Source organism: Heteronotia binoei, chromosome 12 (genome assembly GCF_032191835.1).
Source record: "Heteronotia binoei isolate CCM8104 ecotype False Entrance Well chromosome 12, APGP_CSIRO_Hbin_v1, whole genome shotgun sequence".
NCBI lineage: Eukaryota > Metazoa > Chordata > Lepidosauria > Squamata > Gekkonidae > Heteronotia > Heteronotia binoei.
This window is the reverse complement of record NC_083234.1, coordinates 23,871,470-23,892,831: the sequence shown is the minus strand read 5'-3', so window position 1 is coordinate 23,892,831 and position 21,362 is coordinate 23,871,470. Positions and strand designations below refer to the sequence as shown.

At 50.5% G+C, this 21,362-nt stretch overlaps 1 protein-coding gene across 4 annotated transcripts in view; it reads right to left on the bottom strand.

Annotated features, from left to right (window-relative positions):
* ETS1 (ETS proto-oncogene 1, transcription factor) overlaps positions 1-21,362 on the bottom strand; it is a 161,029-nt gene that overhangs the window by 82,743 nt on the left and 56,924 nt on the right. The window contains exon 1 of one of the 4 annotated variants that reach the window (XM_060251150.1): positions 18,118-18,199. The exons of the other annotated variants lie outside the window; for them this stretch is intronic. Within the exon in view, the coding sequence (XP_060107133.1) occupies positions 18,118-18,199 (82 nt within the window). Of the gene's footprint in view, positions 1-18,117; positions 18,200-21,362 lie in introns of those variants that run through there. 4 annotated transcript variants of the gene reach the window in all.

Here is a 21,362-nt window from a genome sequence, read left to right as displayed (position 1 = left end):
AGCCCCAGTTGTTTTCGACTCTGGGGTGACGTTGCTTTCACGACGTTTTCACGGCAGACTTTTTGGGGGTGGTTTGCCATTGCCCCGTGGCACAGAGTGTTAAAGCTGCAGTACTGCAGTCTTAAGTTCTGCTCATGACCTGAGTTCATGACTAGACATCGCTGAAGGTTCTTCACCACTAGACTGTGTGATGTCGTCATGTATTCTACAACCATCTGCCCTCCACTGGCTTTATAGCCAAGAAGGTAGCTGCTTTTGAGGCAAACATCCCGTCAACCAGACAAACGATACCTCTCCTGCTATAGTCTGCGAAGGGACAGGCCATGCATGGCACGCTGCCTTAGTATTCACATGTAGGCATTTATCGGTGTGCATGCTAGAGACAGGAGCCACGGATCGGTAGTTCTAGCACTTTTAAATACATTCTTTGGATGTATTTAAAATACATCTAGCACTTTCAAATACATACTGGTCGGTAGTTACCCAGATCATCTTTTTTCCCCTTCTTGAAGATGGGGACAACATTCGCCCACCTCCCATCTTCTAGCACCTCTCCTGTTCTACAAGAATTCTCAAAAATAATAGCCAAAGGCTCAGAAATTACATCCGCAAGCTCTTTTAGAACCCTTGGATGCAATTCATCTGGCCCTGAGGACTTAGTTTCATTTAAAGAAGCTTACAGCGTTTTCGCACTGACCTTACTCCGGAGCGATGTCCCTCTTCACCGCGCAGCGTCTGCACGGATTTCGCACCAATTGCTCCGCAGAACCCGGAAGAGCCGCAAAGTCCCGCGGCTTTTGCGTTGCAAATGTAAACTGGTTTTTGGCGGTTTATATTTGCGACGCAAAAGCCGCGGGACTTTGCAGCTCTTCCGGGTTCTGCGGAGCAATTGGTGTGAAATCCGCGCAGACGCTGCATGGTGAAGAGGGACGTCGCTCCGGAATAAGATCAGTGCGAAAACGCCCTAAGTGTTTATGTACTACCCCTATGCTGATCCTAGGTTGGAACGTCATACCTTCCTTATATATTTTGTTTTTGCCATGTTGAGCACCGTTTCCATCAGAAGAGAAGACTGAGGAAAAGTAGGAATTGAGCAGTTCCGCCCTCTCTTCATTACCTGTTACAATTTCACTTTCTTGCCCTTGCAATTGGCCTACCATGTCCTTGCTCTTTTTCTTACTCTGAACATAAGAAAAGAACCCTTTTTGTTGTTTTTAGCATCTTTGGCCAGCCTAAGCTCATACTGAGCTTTAGCTTTCCTAATTTTTTCTTTACAAGCACTGGTGATTTTTATATTCTTCCTTGGTTATAAGGCCCTCCTTCCAATTCCTAAAGGAGTCTTTTTTATTTCTCAAGTCTTTAGAGAGCTGTTTATGGAGCCACTTTGGCTCTTTAGGCTTTTTCCATTTTTTCTTCTCATAGGAATCGTCTGTGATTGCGCTTTCAGTATTTTGGTTTTAAGAAACTCCCACCTCTCCTGAACACCCCTTCCTCCTAAGTATTTCTGACCATGAGATTTTACCCAGCATAGTTCTATCAAAGTTTGCCTTTCTGAAGTCCAACCTATAAGTCTGACTACGTATAGCTTTTCCCTTCCCTAAGACTGTAAATTCCAAAATCACATGGCCACTACTGCCCAGGGTGCCCACTATTTCCACTTCTTCAATCAATTCTTCCTTGTTGGTAAGAATCAAATCCAAGATAACAGATCCCCTTGTTTTCTTCACTTTCTGGAAAAGGAAGTTGTCAGCAAGACAAGTCAGGAATCTATTTGACTTTTCATTTTTAGCAGATTTGGACTTCCAACAGATGTCTGGGTAATTGAAATCTCCCATAATCACTGTATCCCTTCTCTTGGGGAACTTTGCAATCTGCTATAGAAGTATCTCATCCAAATCCTCTGCCTGACTTGGTAGTCTATAGCAGACCCCCACAATAATATCACTGTTATTTCTTACTCCTTTTATTTTTACCCAGAGACTCTCAACTGAGCTGTCATGCACAGATTCACATATTTCCTCACAAGTATATACCTCCTTCACATATACTGCTATGCCTCTGCCCTTTCTCATTTGCCTGTCCCTTTTAAATAAGCTGTACCCCTGAATCCTAATATTCCAGTTGTGAGTATCATCCCACCAAGTTTCAGTAAGGCCTATTATGTCATAGTCTCCTTCCTTTATTAGGACTTCCAATTCCTCCTGTTTGTTTCCCATACTCTGTGCATTAGTGTAGAGACATCGGAATCCATGTTTTATGCATCCCGAGGGTTTAGTTTCCGTACAAGCCTGCAAGTTAACATTACCTAGTGCATGCACCACTCTTTGCAAATCTTTAATGTTCTTATCCCCAGTTTCTGGCATCCTACGAGGCTTTGAATTATTGTCTCGCTCCCCCATACAATTTAGTTTAACATCCTCCTTATTAGGTTAGCAAGGCTGTTTCTAAACACTCTTTTTCCTACCGCCGTAAGGTGCAAACCATCTCCCGATAGAAGACCATCATCTCAAAAGCGTAAGCCATGGTCCAGAAATCTGAATCTTTCCTGATGACACCATCGACGTAGCCAGTCATTTATTTGAAGTGTTCTTCTTTCTCGTCCTAAGCCATGGCCTTCAACAGGAAGCACTGATGAGAGCACAACCTGTGTGCCCAGCTCCTTCACCTTCTGACCCAGAGCCACATAGTCTTTTCTAATATGTTCAGTCACCCATCCTCTTCTACTCTGCTGTGCACCTTTCCTTACTTAGAAGCCTGACAAGATTGGATTTCAGGTTTGGTTCCTCCTTCTGCCTTCTCCTGACAGGAGAGGAGGGAAAGAAGGATTTGGACCTATGATTACGTTTTATTGTTTATTTACAAACAGCCTCGTGTGAGACTGAATCCTCTAAGACATCTGTGTGTATGGTAAGGATATCGCTTCCACCACCCAAGTGAAGGCTGGCAAGCCCCATACCTTCCCAATCCCACGTCTTAAATGCTATGTTGTTGTGTTCCTCTTGCATTTTTCCCTGTGGGAAGCCCCAGAGATGTCAAGCCGTATTTGTGAGAAATTTCTGTCCCAGAGGCTTCAAGTCCCAATGACACATCCCTGAGTGCTCACCAGGGTGGCCTTTGCCAAAACCCTCTCTCTTTGTGCAACCACAGAGATCACCCTGACCCTGGCAGAGACTGAGCAGATGGATGGGCTGGGTTTGGGGAATGCAGTTTTGAATATGCTCCAACCATCTCTATTTCTTTGGGATGGTATTTCAAAAAGAAGAAGAAGAAGCCTTGTAACTCTACTGCAGATAGAAAGAGCCTTGCAGCACTGTGAAAATTGGGGGAAAGTATTGTGGTAGAAGTTTTTGTGAGCCAACACCCACTTGCCAGATACATGCCCACAAACACACACACACACACACCTGGGGACTCTTCCCACCCCAAACTTTGCTCTCCCCCAGGTTCCACCCTTCCGCAAATCTCCAGGAATTTCCCAACCCAGAGATGGCATCTCTATTGTTGCCTCTCTGGGGTGTGACTGGACACAAAGACTCGTGGTAACAAGTCTCCACAAAATGTACAGCAGCAAATGTGAGAACCACCAAAGCATTCTTTCTAAAATGAACTGGGGAAGAGGCATTAAACCCCCATATAATTGACAATATTGACCTCTCAATCTTGCCACATGACTTCATCCACCCAAAACAGAAGCTGCTGGGATAGGAAATCATTTTTTGGTGAGCTCTTTCAGCCATAGTTTGAACTTTCAGTCAACTTAAAAAAATGCCCGCAGTCTCCTAACACACAGGAAGAATCAGATTTAAACTTTAATGGCCTTGTTAACAAGCCATCGAGAAAACGGATCTTAAGAAAACCCGGGAGGGAAAAGGCCTCACTCACAACCAAAGGGCAGGACAATGCCAAAGAGTCTCTGTCTGATTCACACCCCAGATCCCAAGTAAACAAAAAAATGCTGGAAGGCCTTTTCTTCAAGTTCTGCAGCTAAGGAAAGTTTGGGGGAGTTAAACTTTGAACAGACGCTCTGGCATGGCTCGATGGACAAATCTAATCTCCATAAACTCAACTTCCCCTGTAAGATAAATCCATTTGCTGAAGGGCTTCCATACTCCAGGTAGCACCTGGAGATCTCTTGCTATTACAGTTGGTTTCCAAATGACAAGGTCAGTTCCTCTGGAGAAAATGGCTGCTTTGGAGAGTGGACTCTATGACAATATGCCCTCCTGAGGCCCCTCCCCTCCTCAAATTCCAACTCAACCCATAGCCGGCAGCCCTAACGTGAATTCATGAAGGTGCCTTCTACTGAATGGATGGACCCTTGGTCCAGGCTGCCTTGGTCTACTGAATGGATGGGCCCTTCTACTGATGGACCCTTGGTCCATCAACGTCAGTACTGACTACACAGACTAGCTCTCCAGAGTCTCAGGCTGAGGTCTGTCACATCACCTGCTCCTTTTAGCTGGAAATGCCAGGGAATTAACCTAGGACCTTCTGCATGCCAAGCACGTGCTCTACCACTGAGCCATGGCCCCTCCCCCTATCCCCTAATGTGCTGATCCCTATTGTTCTCTCAAGGTTCATCTGGAAGATAGCATCCTCACACCCAAGACTCAGTTATAACAGTTCCAGTTGCTGGAAGCAATTGCTACATGCTGGAAGCAATTGCTATTCAGTATGTTGTTGTGAAACTTCTAACAGCCACTGGCCTCCCACAGCAGACTACCTTTACTTTTACTAACATAACAATGTGTAGAAAGGCAAGCTAGTTTTCAAAAATGGCCTGGTGGCTTCCATTAATTAACTGAGTACCTTGTTACCCTGCCCTTTCACCAAGGAGATTGAGACGGCATACATTTTTCTTCCCTGCTCCATTTTACCTCCACAACAACCCTGTTGGGCTGAGAAAAAGTGACCAGCCCAAGGTCAACCGGCAAGCTTCTGAGGCAGAATGAGACTTCAAAACTGAGCCCCCCAGAATTACAGCTCAGCTCCAGGCTATAGAGATCAGTTCCCCTGGAGAAAATGGCTGCTTTGGTGGGTGAACTCTATGGCACTGTAGCCCACTGAAACACCTGTCCTTCCCAGGCTCTACCCCCAAATCTCCAGGAATTTCCCATTTTGGTGTTGGCAAACCACCCTGCCAGTGGCCAGGCAGGATCTGGCAACCCTACCGACACTCTAACCGCTACACCAAGCTACCTCACTTGCAAAAAGTATTTGCAAAATTACATTGTACAATGTGGGTTGGATTCAGTCAACTTTTGCTCTCAGTCTTGCCCAGTCCCACTTCTTATTACGGTCCCTGTCGCAGGAGGCTTTCTCCATGGAGGTCCCACTATTCACAACATAGTCCTTTGGTGGCCAAAGAAGACCACCCCTCCTCCATTTTCCACCAGTGGGAACCCAGTCTTTGTAAGGATACTAAAGGCCCATTACGATCCACTGAGGGTGTGTTTCAGGAATGAAAAGAGGCCATAAATAGAATCTAGATAGAAAACTGGCATTCCTGCATAGTGATTACTGCTAAACACATACAGGAATAACAGCCCGCCAGTGCTGTATAGTGATTAGACTAAGATCAGGGAGACTCAAGTTCAAATCCCCATTCAGCCATGAAGCTCAGCTGGAAATCTTGGGCCATTTCCTCTCACTCCATCTAACCTACCTCACAGAGTTGTTGTGGTGTTATTCTTCTGTCTAAGGCCTCAGGGCTCACTGCGAGCCCTATTCACATGTTACTGTGAACACATGCACATCTTGCTTGTAGGCATGTGGATCTGTTTGCAGGAAAAAGCCAGCACATGTCCACATGACAAATGAAACTGGGGACCAGTACTTGGACAAGCACAGGGGTTAAATCGCATATTCTGCTGCGCCTGTTTTGAATGTGACATTTAGAATCCCTCCGCAAGCATATAAAAAAAACCCCAGGCATACACGCATTGCATGTGTGTTTACTGCAATTTGCAAACTAGGATTTTATGGCAACTTCTTGTTGCTAATGACAGGAGCTGCCAAAGGAATTACAAGAAAAGGCAGGGACATTTCCCCCTGGAATAAACCTGTACAGGCAGTGGGAAATCTCTCCCCTGCGGTCTGTTCCCCAAGACTTATCCCTCTCATTCAAGATGCCAAGTGTGGCAGAAGCACGGCTGGAGCCCAGATTGCAAGTACACGGAGGGGATTGCATCTTATCTCCCAATCGATGCGTGTGCAGACGTGCCCCAAGTATGCTGGGTTTCTTCTTATTTATTTATGAAACTCTCCCTTCCACACAGAAACCTGAGGCTGCCAGGAAATAATGCTTTCAATGCAAAAAAGGGAGCACACGACAGCAAGGGGGGGAAACAATGGCAAGAAACAGTTCCGTTCCAAAGAGCCAAAATGCATTAAGACTAAAGAATCCATTCCCCCTGTAGTGTACTGAGAGACGAGTCGTGGTGAAGGCATAAGTATTTAATAGCTAGCACACTACCGAACTGGTTAACACGCGGTCGGGTCCGCCAATATATACAAGCATCCCGGAACATCCCCTTTGCTGGCCAGCCCAATCCTGGCCAGTCGAACTTCCCGCCCTTGGAGCTGATTGGGGTGGCTTTCCCGCGCTGCGCAAGGCGACCCGCGGGCGGCTCGGGTTGCGCGGCGCTGTGCTGATTCCAATACTCTACACTCCTCCCCTCCTAGTTTAAACTACATAATCCTGTAGGTACGTTGGTGCCCTGCGTTCCCGGGTTGATCTCCTCGGGGTTGCTATTGGTGTGGAGCCCGACCCAGCTGCGGGTGGCTCCGTTTCTGGCGGTGGATGGTCCGGGTCGGGTAGCGGTTCTGGTACGGGTTCCGCGGCCCCGGGGACCTCGTATATGGGCTGTTCTTGAGTCGGCGGGGCCCCTTCTGGGGACTCCGTTTCCGGCAGTTCCCTGGTCCCGGCTGCCTCCGGCTCTTCGGGCAGGGTGCGGCGGCGCAGCTGATCGATGTGTCGCCGCAGTACTTGGCCCCCTGCTGTGGTCACTTCGTAGGATCGGGAGCCGGTTACTCTCAGGACCCTCCCGGCTACCCACTCCGGGCCGCTTGCGAAGTTTTTCGCGTACACCGGGTCGCCCGGAAAGAATCCCCTTACTGCCTCGCGAACCTCGGGGGACCCGCGGACCTCCGGCGCCCTGTCCGGGTGGAGCCTATCTAACCGGGTGGTCAGTTTCCTCCCCATGAGCAGCTCGGCGGGGCTGAAACCAGTTGTGGGGTTTGGGGTGATCCTGTTGTGGAACAGGAACGCGGAGAGGCGGTGGTCCCAATCCCCCTGGACAATGCGCCCTAGGGCTTCCTTGGTGGTCCGCACCATCCGCTCCGCCTGGCCGTTGGTGGCTGGATGGAAGGGAGCGGACCTTATGTGCCTTATCAGGTACCTCTCGGTGAACTCTCGGAATTCCCGGGAGGTGAAGGCCGTGCCGTTGTCCGTCACTAGGGTGTCAGGGATCCCGTGTGTGCAGAGAACCCTTCTGAGCGCCCGGACGGCTGCTGCGGTGGAGGTCGAGGTGACCGGGATCACCTCCAACCATTTTGTGTGAGCATCTACCAGTATAAAGAAGAGTTGCCCCTGATGCGGCCCCGCGAAGTCTAAATGGAGGCGGGACCACGGCCGCCCGTTTGACTCCCACCTGTGGACCGGGGTGGACGGCGGATTGGGCCTGGACTCCTGGCAGGGTTGGCACCTCCTAACCCACCCCTCTATTTCCTCGTCCATGCCTGGCCACCACACGTAACTCCGGGCCAGGGCTTTCATCCTCACGATGCCCGGGTGGGTCTCGTGGAGATCTTCCAACACCTGTCTGCGCAAGGGGGGGGGAACCACCACCCGGCTCCCCCAGAGTATGCACCCCTTGTGGGTCGATAGCTCGTCCTTCCTGGACGTGAATGGCCTGAATGCATCTTCCACCTTGCCCGCTGGCCACCCCCTTCCCACCCAGTCCCTGACCCGCGCTAGGATGCGGTCTCTGCCCGTAGCTCGAGCCACCTCTTCGGCGTGTAGTGGGCGCTCGGGGAGGGACTCTATAAGCATCACCCCGTGGGCCGGGGCGGGATCTGGGTCTGTGGCGGGCAGCGGCAGGCGGCTGAGGGCATCGGCGTGCCCCATTGCTTTCCCTGGGCGGTGGACCAACGTGTAGGTGTACGAGTTCAGGAACTGGTTCCACCGTAAAACCCTCTGTGAAAGGATTTGGGGGGTTTGCCGGTCGGGGGCTAGGAGGCCGAGGAGTGGCTTGTGGTCCGTGGCAATGGTGAAGCGCCTACCGTAGAGGTAGTCGTTGAACTTGTGGACTCCCGCCACGATCGCCAGGGCCTCTTTATCGATCTGGGCGTAGTTCCTCTCGGCTGGGGACAGAGTCCTGGAGTAATAGGCGACCGGCACTTCCCTCCCGTCCGGGAGTTGGTGCCCCAGGACCGCTCCCACCCCGTAGGGAGAGGCGTCGCAAGCCAGGATCAGGGGAAGGTTTTCATCGTAGTGATGAAGAACCGCGTTTGAGACTAAGAGGTCTTTGACCGCCTGGAACGCCGCGGCTTGGCGCTTTCCCCAGACCCATGGGGCTTGTTTATCGAGCAAACGGTGTAATGGTTCCGCCACCGCGGCTTTGTGCGGCAGGAATGAGTGGTAAAAATTCAACAATCCGAGAAAACTCTGTAGTTCTGCTTTGCATTTGGGGGCAGGGGCCTGGACAATGGCCTTGGTCTTGTCCGCGGTTGGGTGGATTCCCGCTGCGTCCACTGCGAAGCCCAGGAACTCCACTCGCGGAACACCCAACAAGCATTTTTCTTTTTTCACCTTCAGCCCCGCCGCCTGGAACCGTCTGAGGACCTCTCGCAGGCGGCGGCTGAACTCTCCTTCGGTGGGGGCGGCGATCAAAACGTCGTCGAAGAAGGGCTGGACTCCTGGGATCCCTTTAAGGAGAGAGTCCATTATGCTTTGGAAAATCCCCGGAGCCACGCTCACCCCGAACTGCAGCCGTTTAACCCTGAACGCCCCCCTGTGGGTCACGATTGTCTGTGCCTCTGCTGTCTTAGCGTCGACCGGCAGTTGCTGGTATGCCTGAGCTAAGTCCAGCTTCCCAAAAACCTTCGCCCCGGCTAGCGCTGCGAGGACATGGCTGACCACCGGGACTGGGTAGGGATTGTCCTGTAGAGCCTTGTTGATCGTGCACTTGTAATCAGCGCAGATCCTCACCTCCCCGTTGGGTTTTACGGGTGTCACTATAGGGGTCTCCCAGTCGGCGTATGTGACTGGCTCTAGGACGCCTTGGGCCGTGAGGCGGTCCAGTTCCGCCTCTATTTTCGGTTTTAGGGCGAACGGGACGCGTCTCGCCTTGAGCCTTATGGGCCGGACCGTTGGGTCGATCGGTAGGGTGATGGGCGGCCCCTTGTAGCTCCCCAGGGACCCGTCGAAGACCTCTGGGAACTCCCGGCAGACCCCGTCGAAATTGCTGGTCCGCATGTGGTCTACCCCCACTAGCTGGATTCCCAGAGGCTGGAACCAAGCCAGCCCTAGGAGTGTGGTCAGTTGGCGCTTGACCACCAGGATGTCTAGGGGTCCTCTAAAACTCCCTCGTTCCACATTCACCCGGGCCCACCCCACGATGTGTACCGGGTTTTTTTGAAAGTCCCTTAATACGAAGTCCGCTGGCCTCGTATGGAGGCGGCGGCGGGGGCATAGTCTCTTGAGGGTTTCCTCCGAAATGATCGAGATGGAGGAACCCGAGTCTACTTCCATGAGGCATGGGGCGCCCTCGATCAGGACCGACATTTTGACCTTGTCGGGGGCTGCAAGGGGCAGGTTCAGTACCTGTAGACTGGTGGAAGCCGTCGTGTAGGCATCCAAGGAGTCGTGATGCGCTGACGGTTGGCGGCGGCTGTTTTTGGCCCGGCAAGCCCGGGCGATGTGGCCCGTCTTCCCACAGCTGCGGCAGTCCAGGTGGCGGTACGGGCAGTCCCTTCGCTCGTGGGGGTCGCCGCAGCTGGCGCACCTGGAACCGGTGGTGGCGGTGGGCCTCTCCGTTGCTCGTGGCCTCGCGGGGGCCCGTGTGTCGGTTCTTTGCGGTCGTCGGAGCTGGAACGCGTCTCCCTCTGCTCGGACCTCTGGCTCTGCTTCACCCTGGTGTACTGCCTCCCCGCGTTGCTGGCCGTACGCCTTGGTGGCCCTCTCAAACGCCGTCGCCTCGTTGAAGGCTTGTTGTAGGGTGAGCTCTTCTTTTGCGAAGAGCTTCTGTTGCAGCCGTTCGTCTCGGAGGCCCCAGACGAAACGGTCCCTCAGGGCTTCGTCCCTCTTATCAAAACTGCAGTTCCCGGCGATTTGCCGAAGTGCCGCCAGGTAGACCGCCGCTGTCTCCCCCGACTTCTGGTCCCTCTTGTGGAAGAGGAATCGGCGGGCGACGATGGAGGGTTGGGGCGCAAAGTGGCCCGTGAGGAGTCTCACGATCTCCCCGTAGGATCTCTCGGTCAGCCTTTCTGGAGCGGAGAGGTTTCGTGCGATTTCGAAAGTCTCTTCCCCACAGACGCTCAGCAGGACGTCTCTCTTCCGGTCATCATCAGTGATCAAGTTCGCCCTCAGGTAGCACTCGACCCGTTCGGTGTAGGTCTCCCATCTCTCGGGGTGCTCTGGGTTGAATTCAGCAAGGTGGCCCGTCGTTACGCTAGAGTTCGCCATGGTGGCGGCGGGCTGCTCGGTCGTCGGTCTCTCGCCTTCCTCGTCTCCGGCCAGGGCTGGTTCCCCGCGGGGTGGCCTGGCCTAGCAAGATCCCACCCTCGTCGCCAGTGTAGTGTACTGAGAGACGAGTCGTGGTGAAGGCATAAGTATTTAATAGCTAGCACACTACCGAACTGGTTAACACGCGGTCGGGTCCGCCAATATATACAAGCATCCCGGAACATCCCCTTTGCTGGCCAGCCCAATCCTGGCCAGTCGAACTTCCCGCCCTTGGAGCTGATTGGGGTGGCTTTCCCGCGCTGCGCAAGGCGACCCGCGGGCGGCTCGGGTTGCGCGGCGCTGTGCTGATTCCAATACTCTACACCCCCGAAGGATGAAAAGAAAGCTTGTCGCTTGGAGAAGCTTATCGGCTGAATGCCAGGTCTGCACAGCATTGCAACCCAGCAACATTAAAACACCTGGCTTGGCCTCCATTGCCCCGTTTGTCAAGCCTCCGGGTGCCAGCAACACCAGGAGGTTTATCGAGGCTCCGGGGGCAGCGATCCTCTGTGTGGTACCTATGCTTCCCCCCACACACACAAGTAAAGAGCTTATCTTGGCTTTACTCCACTTTGTCAGATTAGAAGGGGGTTTAAAAGAGCCCTGGAGGTACTTCTGTTTGTTCTGCAGGAAGGAGACCTGTTCGGAATTAGCTGCCTCCAGTACGGGAGGATGCAAAGCTGGGAAACTGCCAACGTTTTGCAATTGGCCTCACCTCCCGTGCCAGTTGTTTTGTGGCTGTGCCCACTGCCGTTCCTCAAAATCCCAAACAGCCCACAAACTCAACTAGTCTGGAGACTAGGAGAGGAGCTATAGCAGTGGCAGAGCATCTGTTCAGCATGAACAGGGTCTCAGGTTCAATCACCAGCATCACCACTTAAAGAATCCGGCAACAGGTGATGGGAAAGACCCTGTAGAGCCACTGCCAGTCTGAGTAGACAATACTGACTTGGATGGGCCAAGGGTCTAATTCGGCATATGGCAGTTTCATGAGACCACAGCCTTAGAGGTCAATATGGTAATTTATGTTAATCCTGATATATCAAAAGGTTTGCAGGCTTTTTTCCCCCTGGGAAATTCCCTTTATATCAGTTATAACCAGGCAGGGCCTGTTAGGTCCTCCAGTAGATTTGGGCTGGTATTTTTAAAACATTTCATGGCCTCATTTTAAGGATTTTAGCTTGCTTTTTTTGTGGTTCTTGTCCTGTTGGTTTTTAATGACTGCTGGATTAAGCCTTTTAAAAAAATAGGTCTGTTATGAGATCTAAATGGATGTTTAAGATCATTGAATGCCATCTTTAAACTGTATGGAAATTAGCATCAAATTGTTTTAAATTGTTTTAACCTAATGTTTAATTTAAATGTTTTTATTGTTTTCCTTTTATGTATTGTGAGCCGCCCTAAACCTGCTGCGACAGGGACTGTGGGATATAAATCAAATAAACTAACTAACTATATCAGTTTCAATTTGGGTGTTTAGTAATTGTACTTGCCTTATGTTGCAATTCACTTTGGTTATTTCATCTGGGAAGGCAGCATAGAAATCTCCTCAATAAATGAATGAGATACATACAGAGGGCAGGGCCTTGCTGGACAATCTCCAAGGACAAACAGAAACAGAACCATTGTCCTCAAGTTATGCAAGACACAGGCCACCTAGGATTTTCAATGAAAGCAATGGCATCTCGCATGGAACCGAGATGTTTAAGAGGTAAATGTAGTCCCCTGTTCAAGCACCAGTCGTTTCCGACTCTGGGGTGACATCGCTTTCACAACCTTTTCACGGCAGACTTTTTACGGGGTGGTTTACCATTACCTTCCCCAGTCATCTACACTTTCCCCCCAGCAAGCTGGGTACTCATTTTACTGACCTTGGAAGGATGGAAGGCTTATTCAACCTCGAGCTGGCTACCTGAACCAGCTTCCGCAGGAATCGAACTCAGGTTGTGAGCAGAGTTTAGGACTGCAGTACTTAAGCTTTACCACTCGGCACCATGGGGCTCATAACTGAGATGTTTACTGGAAGCCAAATACATCGTATTCATAGTCCATGGAGCAATCTAGTGAGAACTCTCTCTCTCTTAAGGCGACACTCAAATTAGAATGAAAAAATAAATTAAATGTGGAATTTGCTGCTAAAGGATGTAGTGAGAGCTACAGGAATAAGCAGCTATAAAAGGGGATTAAATAGATTCATGAAGAATAGGTCTATAAATGACTATTAGCCGAAGTGACTGAGGAGAACCTCCATGTTCAGAGGCAGTCAACTTCTGAATTCCAGAGCTAAGAGGCAACATCAGAGGAAGGCCTCAGCCTCTCTACCCTGTTGTTGGTCCCCCAGAGGAACTGGTTGGCCACTGTGTGAGGCAGGATGCTGAAGAGAGCCAGTTTGGTGAGAGAGCCAGTTTGGTGTAGTGGTTAAGTGTGCGGACTCTTATCTGGGAGAACTGGGTTTGATTCCCCACTCCTCTACTTGCAGCTGCTGGAATGGCCTTTGGTAAGCCATAGCTCTGGCAGAGGTTGTCCTTGAAAGGGCAGCTGCTGTGAGAGCCCTTTCAGCCCCATCCACCTCAAAGGGTGCCTGTTGTAGGGGAGGAAGATAAAGGAGATTGTGAGTTTCTCTGAGACTCTGAAATTTGGAGTGGAGGGCGGGATATAAATCCAATATCTTCTTCTTCTTTTTCTTCTAGATGGACCACTGGTCTGATCCAGCAAGGCTCTTAAGTGTACAAACCTTCCAAACTCACATATCTCTTCCTCAGACCCAGATTCAGATTGTTCTACAAATAGCAACAAATCAAATGAGTTGGAGAACAACCATAACATTTAGATAATCAAGACTTTGATTTATACTTGCCTTATGGCACCTGGGTTTTTTTGCCACTGTGTGACACAGAGTGTTGGACTGGATGGGCCACTGGTCTGATCCAACATGGCTTCTCTTATGTTCACTGGAACAGATTCACATGCAGAACATACAGATATCCCAAAACTGACCGTGACTAAATTTAGGTTCTGGGTATCTCTCTCGCTAGACTTCTTTGTCCTGCGAATGCCTCTAGCATGATGTACTCGGAGCACATAAATAGCCTTTTGTTTACCCTGGAATGTTAAAAATTGCCTTTGTGAACTAAAGTTATTTTTCTCTCCCCCAGCCTCCTTCCATGCTGTTGCTAACCAATAAACTTCTTTTTTTTGTGACAGTGACTGTCATGAATTAATTTACAAGGCCTCTTACCATCACGACTTAGCTTTCCTATAGTGCTTTATGGTGGACAGAGCTGTCTATATAGTATTATCTTAGGCATCTTTACAACAACCCTGTAAAGTAGGTTCAGAAAGGGAGGGCTGAATAAAAAGAGCAATGGTTTGCCTATAGGACATCTGTCAAGTATCTAGCAGCTTGGGAACTGAGGTTTTCATCAACCAGGTGCTTAGCTCATTTTGTGTAGACCTTCTGTACATTATTAGATGGTCTAGTCTGGATAAAGCACATATCTCCAACAAGTAGGCCCGATCTTGGCATATGCTTTGAGTCTAGCCCAGGGGTGGCCAAACTGTGGCTTGGGAGCCACGTGTGGCTCTTTCACACATATTGTGTGGCTCTTGAAGCCCCCACTGCCCTGCCAGCTGGCTTGGAGAAGGCATTTGTCTCTTTAAACCACTTCTCCAAGTCAAGCCAGCCTGCAGCTTGGAGAATGCAATTGAAGGTAGCAGCTTTCTTCCCACCTCTCCCCTACCTCCCTCCCCTTCGTCTATTTTCCTTCCTTCCTTCTCTCGAACCTCTGACATTCATGTCTTGTGGCTCTCAAACATCTGAGGTTTATTCTATGTAGCTCTTACATTAAGCAAGTTTGGCCACGCCTAGTCTAGCCTGAGAATTACACTTCATATCCACACCAGGCTTGCTCTCCATAAGATTGGTCCGGGGATAGACAGTAGGTTTTGTGTCCCTGAGCGCAGTGCTCTCTGGGGAACGTATGGAGAAAGGCGGTCCCGTAGATAGACAGCTGTGAGTTGTTAAAGTTGTGAGCTGCTGCATCAATCAGTTTGCTCTGGAGCCATCCTTCCTGAGCTAAGACAAAAAATGTGTGAGCCGGAGCCTAAAAAATTGTGAGCCAGCTCACGCTAACTCAGCTTAGGGGGAACACTGGTTGTTAGGCAGGTGCAGGCAATGGCAAACCACCTCTGCTTGTCTCTTGCCTTGAAAACTTCATAAGCTGCAAATCCATGGGATGGCCACTTTTCAGCATACTTCACCTTCCCCCACGTGCCACCTAAAAGCAGCTGACCCCAGCAAAAGGCAGGGCTCCCTTTCCTAAAGGCTTGAGTGCCAGCTCAGAAACACGAACGGCCACACCAAGGTACAAAGGGGGGCTCCAGTCCATAATTATTTTTTAGTTCATAGAATCCTAGACTTGGAAGGGCACTCCAGGGCCATCTAGTCCAACCCCCTGCACAATGCAGGAAACTCCCGAATACCTCCCCCTAAATTCACAGGATGTGCATTGCTGTCAGATGGCCATCTAGCCTGTGTTTAAAAACCTCCAAGGAAGGAGAGCCCACCACCTCCCGAGGAGACCTGAGGTCCACTGAGGACCCGCTCTGACTGTCAGGAAGTTCTTCCTAATGTTGAGCCAGAAATTCTTCCAGTTTAATTTCAACCAATTGGTTCTGGTCCTACCCTTTGGGGCCACAGAAAAAAAATTCTGCACCATCCTCAATATGACAGCCCTTCAAGTACTTGAAGATGGAGATCACGTCACCACCTCCTCTCCAGGCTAAATATGCCCAGCTCCTTCAATCTTTCTTCATAGGACTTGGTCTCCAGACCCAAAGCAGTTTACATAGTCTCCTCTGTTTTATCCTCACAACAACCCTGTCATATAAACTAGGCTGAGAGCGTGTGACTGGTCCAAGGTCACCCAGCAAGCTTCCATGGCAGAGTGGGGATTCGAACCTGAGTCTCCCGAATTGAAGCCTAACACTCCAACCACGACCCCAAGATGGCTTTCTAGAAGAGCATCAACTAGAATAAAAATGTGGTTCTAGCACCGCAGGTTCTCCTGTTTAATGTAGAAGCAAAGAAAAGAGACCCCGAGAGCTGATTGCTAGGATACTGGGCGGGGTGGAGAAGAGGAAGATCTGAATTTTAACCACTCTCACCCCTCCTGTAATTCTGCACGACCAAAAGCATCAGAGCCACACACACACCCTTTCCCCAGAAGGTGGAAAGGTTTGCTTTTGAAGGCCAGTGCTCAAGTCATCTGAGGTTAGAAGGTCTGCAGCAATGTACCGGTCTTGCTTCACGTTAACCACAGAGAAGAGCAGCTCAAAGTTAATGATGGTAACCGTAACATAGCAACATGTTACCGAAACCATCTCTCAAGATAACATCAGACAGCCGCCTCTCCTCCCCCCCCCCACCTTCAACATACAATTTTCCCAGTCTTAGGGTGGTGGGGGCGGGGTGGGGGTTGAACGGCTTAGCAACAGCACTGCAGAACACTGATAAAAATCTTTGATGAGATATTGAAAACTTTACACCAAGTGGGGGAGGGGGGAGATGCTGAGCCGATGGTAGCACTTTCTTAAAGGGGACAATCACCCTGTTTCTCCCGCCCACCCAAATGCCCCCACAAAGGCTCTTATTAATTGAATATATATATATATATATATATATATATATATATATATATATATATATATATATATATATATATATACACATACACACACACCTTTCTGGATGGGGAAAAATGAACTTTTGTTCTATGTGTCATTTTGCATCATTATTGTATCAGCAAAGGCACAAAAAGCCATTTTGCTTGTTTTTTGAAAGGATCTTTTTTTAAAAAAAAAAAAAGCATGCATTTTCTGCTAGGGGAAAAGTAAGAAGGATCTGAATTTCATCTTCCTCAAATCCCTCCAAAGTTCACCTCTGAATTCTCTTCAAACAGCAATTCATCTCATCCTTATCCCTTCCTCCTCTTCCTTTTCCACCCCACCTTTTCAGGATCTTTGAATAGCACCTATACTGTTATCTTCACAACAACCGTGCAAGGTAGAGTGAACGGCTGCAGAGTTTCAAGGCGGAGTGGGAACCTGAACCCAGCCAAATCTGTTGCCTATCCGGGACCAGAGAGCAAAGAGTTAAGCAAAAGGCGCTCGTTTGGGGAGAAAAGCCAACAAAGTGATCCTGGATGCAACGGTTTCTTCTCCCTCCTCATTCCCACCCAGCCAATCTTCTCAAAATTTGTTCCTTGGCATCACCAGAATGTGCTGCTTTCAGCAAATACCAACTACCTTAAAAAAAAAAAAAAAAAAACATGGTATGTAATTTGCACCCCGGAGAGAAAGAGATGTTAACTTTCAGCCCACACAGCCTCATTGCTTCCCTCTCCCACACTTCTGGGAGTACAGTACAGCTGTGCCCACCGGCAAATACAGCAGACCTAAGAGACAGGGGCAGAGTGGTAAAGCAGTAGTACTGCACGACCTGAGTTCGATCCCGGCAGAAGCTGGATTCAGGTAGCCGGCCCAAGGTTGACTCAGCCTTCCATCCTTCCATCCTTCCGAGGTCGGTCAAATGAGTACCCAGCTTGCTGGGGGGGGGGGGAGTGTAAAAGACTGGGGAAGGCAATGGCAAACCACCCCTTAAAAAAAGTCTGCCGTCAAAACGTTGTGAAAGCAACGTCACCCCAGAGTCGGAAACGACTGGTGCTTGCACAGGGGACCTTTCCTTTCCTAAGAGACAGGGGAAGGAGTGTTCCAGACCAGGGTCCCCCAAGTCAGCCAGCCCACCCGAGAAACAGCATCTTCCCCAGCCTTGGCTCTGAGGTGGTACGCTAGGAAACGGGGGAAGTGGGTGGGGGGGGAAACCCACAGGAATTCAAACACCCTCACGTTGAAGCTCCCTGCCCCCAATAAAGCCAAAATGAACATCAACGCCCCTTCCCTGAGTAAGGAGGGAGGAGAAAGCCTTCTCGGCAGATCAAACGATCCAGCAATGAAACCAGCCGCCGCCTCGATTAGGGGTCACCCAGCAGTCATCGGGATAGATTAAAGAGTTGAGAATGTTCCCGGGCGCTCCTAATCCCGGGAAGCCGAAGTTTCCAAGAAATCCGGGCAAGTCCCTCGCGGCAGTGAAACCGACCAGCCCCTTGGCCGAAAGCGCCCCCGATCCCTTGTGAAACTGACCAGCCCCTGCCTAAAGGAGCCCCCCCTCCAACCCCCGGTGAAACTGACCAGCCGCCTGCCCAAGGGAGTCCCCCAACCCATCCCTTGGGAAACTGCCTCTCGCCGCGAAAGAAGCCGAGGCCAAAGGGGGCGACGTCCCCCCTGCCCTCCTCCTCCTCCTCCGGCAGGGTTGGCAAGACGAGGCGACTTACCGGGAGACGGGAAGGGATCCGCGTCCACTTTCTCCGTTTTGATGAGGGTCAGGGTGGGCTTGAGGTCCACGGCCGCCTTCATGGTGAGGGGGGGGCGCGCACGAAGCGGGAGACTGCCTGGGGTGGATCCTGGGGGGGCCCCCGCGGCTGGGAAAGCGCCCCCGCCCCGCGCGCCTCTCCTGCGCGCAAAGTTTGGGGTGGGCAAGAAAACGCGAGTCCGCCGCCGCCTGGCTCCCCGCGGGGTCCCTCTCGCTCTCGTCGCCTCTCCTCCTCCTGCGGCGCGGCACGGCCCGATGGGCTCTGGAGCTCTCCCTTCCGCGTCCCCTTCTTTCAGCGAGGGCGTTTCTGGTGCGAGTCGCCTGGGCGCGCTGGTCCTGCCCCCCCCCCTCCCCTGCTTTCTTCCCCAGCCCAGTAGCGGTTTGCAGGGCGAGGAGCTCTGGGCCGGAGGGGAGGAGGGAAGCGCGTGGGCCGGCCTCTGCTCCGTGACAGCGGCCGGGGGAGGGACGCGCCTCCCTCCGCCCCAGCGGCCTGCTTCAAAAGCCCCAGCGAAACCCGCCAGCTGCCCCCCGGCCGGCGCGATGGGGAAAAAGAAAAAAGGAGGGCGCCGCCAGGGCCCACCCCTGTAGACTGCGCTCGGCCCCCTCCGCTCCTAGCCGAGCGGGAAAGGGGTGGGGGGTCAATTTCCGCCATAAAGCAAAAGATCAGTTATTTTGCTCCACATTAATTATCCCGGAGTTACTGTAAGAACCACCCAATTGCCACACCTAGGCTGAGGTCGCTAAATAATGCACTGGATTATGCCAGTTCACACAAAATCCAGTTGGAAAGTGCATTGAAAGTGGATTGAAGGTGCATTACCTTAGTGCGTTTGACCGCAGCCCTACTGTCAAACAGTCTTTTTTTTGTTTGGGGGGGGGGGGTTATAATGGAGGCCCGGAAGGAGAGGGATCAGCCCTTTAGCCTGATGGGTGATCTTACAACGTCTATTAATCTTGTGATGAATGAAGCTCTGAAATACTGCCAATTATTCTTCCTTCTGTCTCCTGGTCTGTATGGGAGGAGGTCGCAGGGCCTCTTCTGTAGGCAGGAGTGGCCCCTCCCACCAGAGAAGTTGGCAAGCCAGCCCTCTCTCCTCTACTAAACCTACTGGCTCCACTCACTGCTGCTTTGCCTGGCAGACCTAAATACTCAAGTCTTGCAATGCACTATATGAGTCCAGTGGCAATAAAACTGCATTCCAGGTATAAGCTTCCGTGTGCAACTGCACTTTTTCACGAAAGCTTCTACCCTGAGTAAAGGTGCCACTGGACTCAAGCTGGGCTCACATAATAGCAGACTCAAACTTTGTTCAGCAGGGCTACCATAGAAATCTATATGAGCCCAAATTACACATGACCAGGGGTCATTTTGTAGGAAAAAACTGTGCAGGAGCTCAGTAACGTATCTCATTTGCATATGCCCTGGGATCTGTGTGCAGCAGGGAAAGAACTCACTGCATGCAGACCCTAGCTGGAGGTTCAAGAGCTGTGCTCCTGTGAGCTCCTGCTGAATTCAAACCCTGCACACGACAATGGAGATCTAGGCAAGGGGCAGTGGTTCGGGTAGTGGCCTAGAATCAGGGACACCCAGGTTCAAATCCCCAGTTGTGCCATGAAAGCTCACTGGGTGACCTTGGGCCAGTCACACACTCTCAGCCTAACCTACTTTATAAAGTGGTTGCGAGGACAAAAATGGAGGGGAACAAACTGTTCTGAACAATGCCAGCCACTTTGAGTCCCCATTGGGGTGAAAGGCAGGATACATAAATAAAGTCAATAAATAAATCCTGACATGCAGTTTAGCTTCCAAAAAGTAGCAGGGTGAGAAAAGGGATTGTGGACTGCCCATAGCCAGATTAGATGTACTGTGTGGAACTGATCCAACAGAGGGAGACTGTTCCAGTGCCATTTTTCCAGTCCAAATCCCCACCATCTTTTAGCCCATAGGGGAAAAGACGGGTTCCCCCACCCCCACATTGCAACTTGCAAGAGCTAGGGCAGTTCTGATCAGGGAAATGGGCAAGGACGCAGAATGCTAATCCCTTATCTCTGTATTAGGCCCCTCTGCAGCTGCTTTTTGAAGTTAAGGAGCTTTATATTAGTTTTATACAAGCATTTCTCCACCTGGCCTGCCTTACAGGTTGTTGTGCCACGTATGTCACCTTGAGCTATCCATGCCTGCTTGAAGTTCTTCAAGGAAATGTGGAGTAAATACATGCTTAAAAAATCATGAGTGTGCCCACCATGAAAGGAAAAATTGTAAGAACATAAGAGAAGCCATGTGGAATCGGGCCAGTGGCCCATCCAGTCCAACACTCTGTCACACAGTGGCCAAAAAACCCAAGTGCCATCAGGAGGTCAACCAGTGAAGCCAGGACACTAGAAGCCCTCCCACTGTTGCCCCCGCAGCACCAAGAATACAGAGCATCACTGCCCCAGACAGAGAGTTCCATCAATACCCTGTGGCTAAGGGCCACTGATGGACCTCTGCTCCATATGTTTCTCCAGCCCCCTCTGGAAGCTGTCTATTCTGTCGCTCTAATTGCAGATACCAGAGGCTGATCAAAAACATAATCTGCCCCCTTGTTTGCAATGCATGTAGTAAAAATAGGAAGAAAGATTACTGTCCTCTTGCTGCTCTGCTTTTTTTTTTTAGCATGTAGCAATATTTAAGATATAACAGGTCAAGGTGAGGGTGGGGTTTAATAACAAGTATTACACAACTGCTCGTTTCTTGAGATGGGTCAGCTTGGTTGAATTGAACTTCTGACTGCTTTGGAAACCATCCAGAGGTACTACTGGAGAACGTATAAGGGCATGAAAAAGAGTCAGTCTATTTCCTGTGGTTAAAAAAAAAAAATGAAACAGAACAACCTACAGGCTATATATCATCTTTCCAGTTTTATTTCTTGTCTCAGTGGCTGTACGCTGTTAAGCGCTGTGGAAGATTTCTTATCAAGTCTTCATCGGGATTGGGAGGATGCAAATGAGGGAACTGATATGGTTTAGACTCTGAAATTAGATTATCTCCCCCCCCCCTTTCAAGTATTTTATTCTGGCACTCGGCAAGGCAACGGCACTCTTTCTATCTATCAAGTACATTTTTACCCTGCCCTACTTCCAAGGAGATCAGGGTGATGTATATAGTTTACCCTTCCCTCTTTTATACACCCCATCAGGTAGTTGCCAGCTCCGGGTTGTCAAATA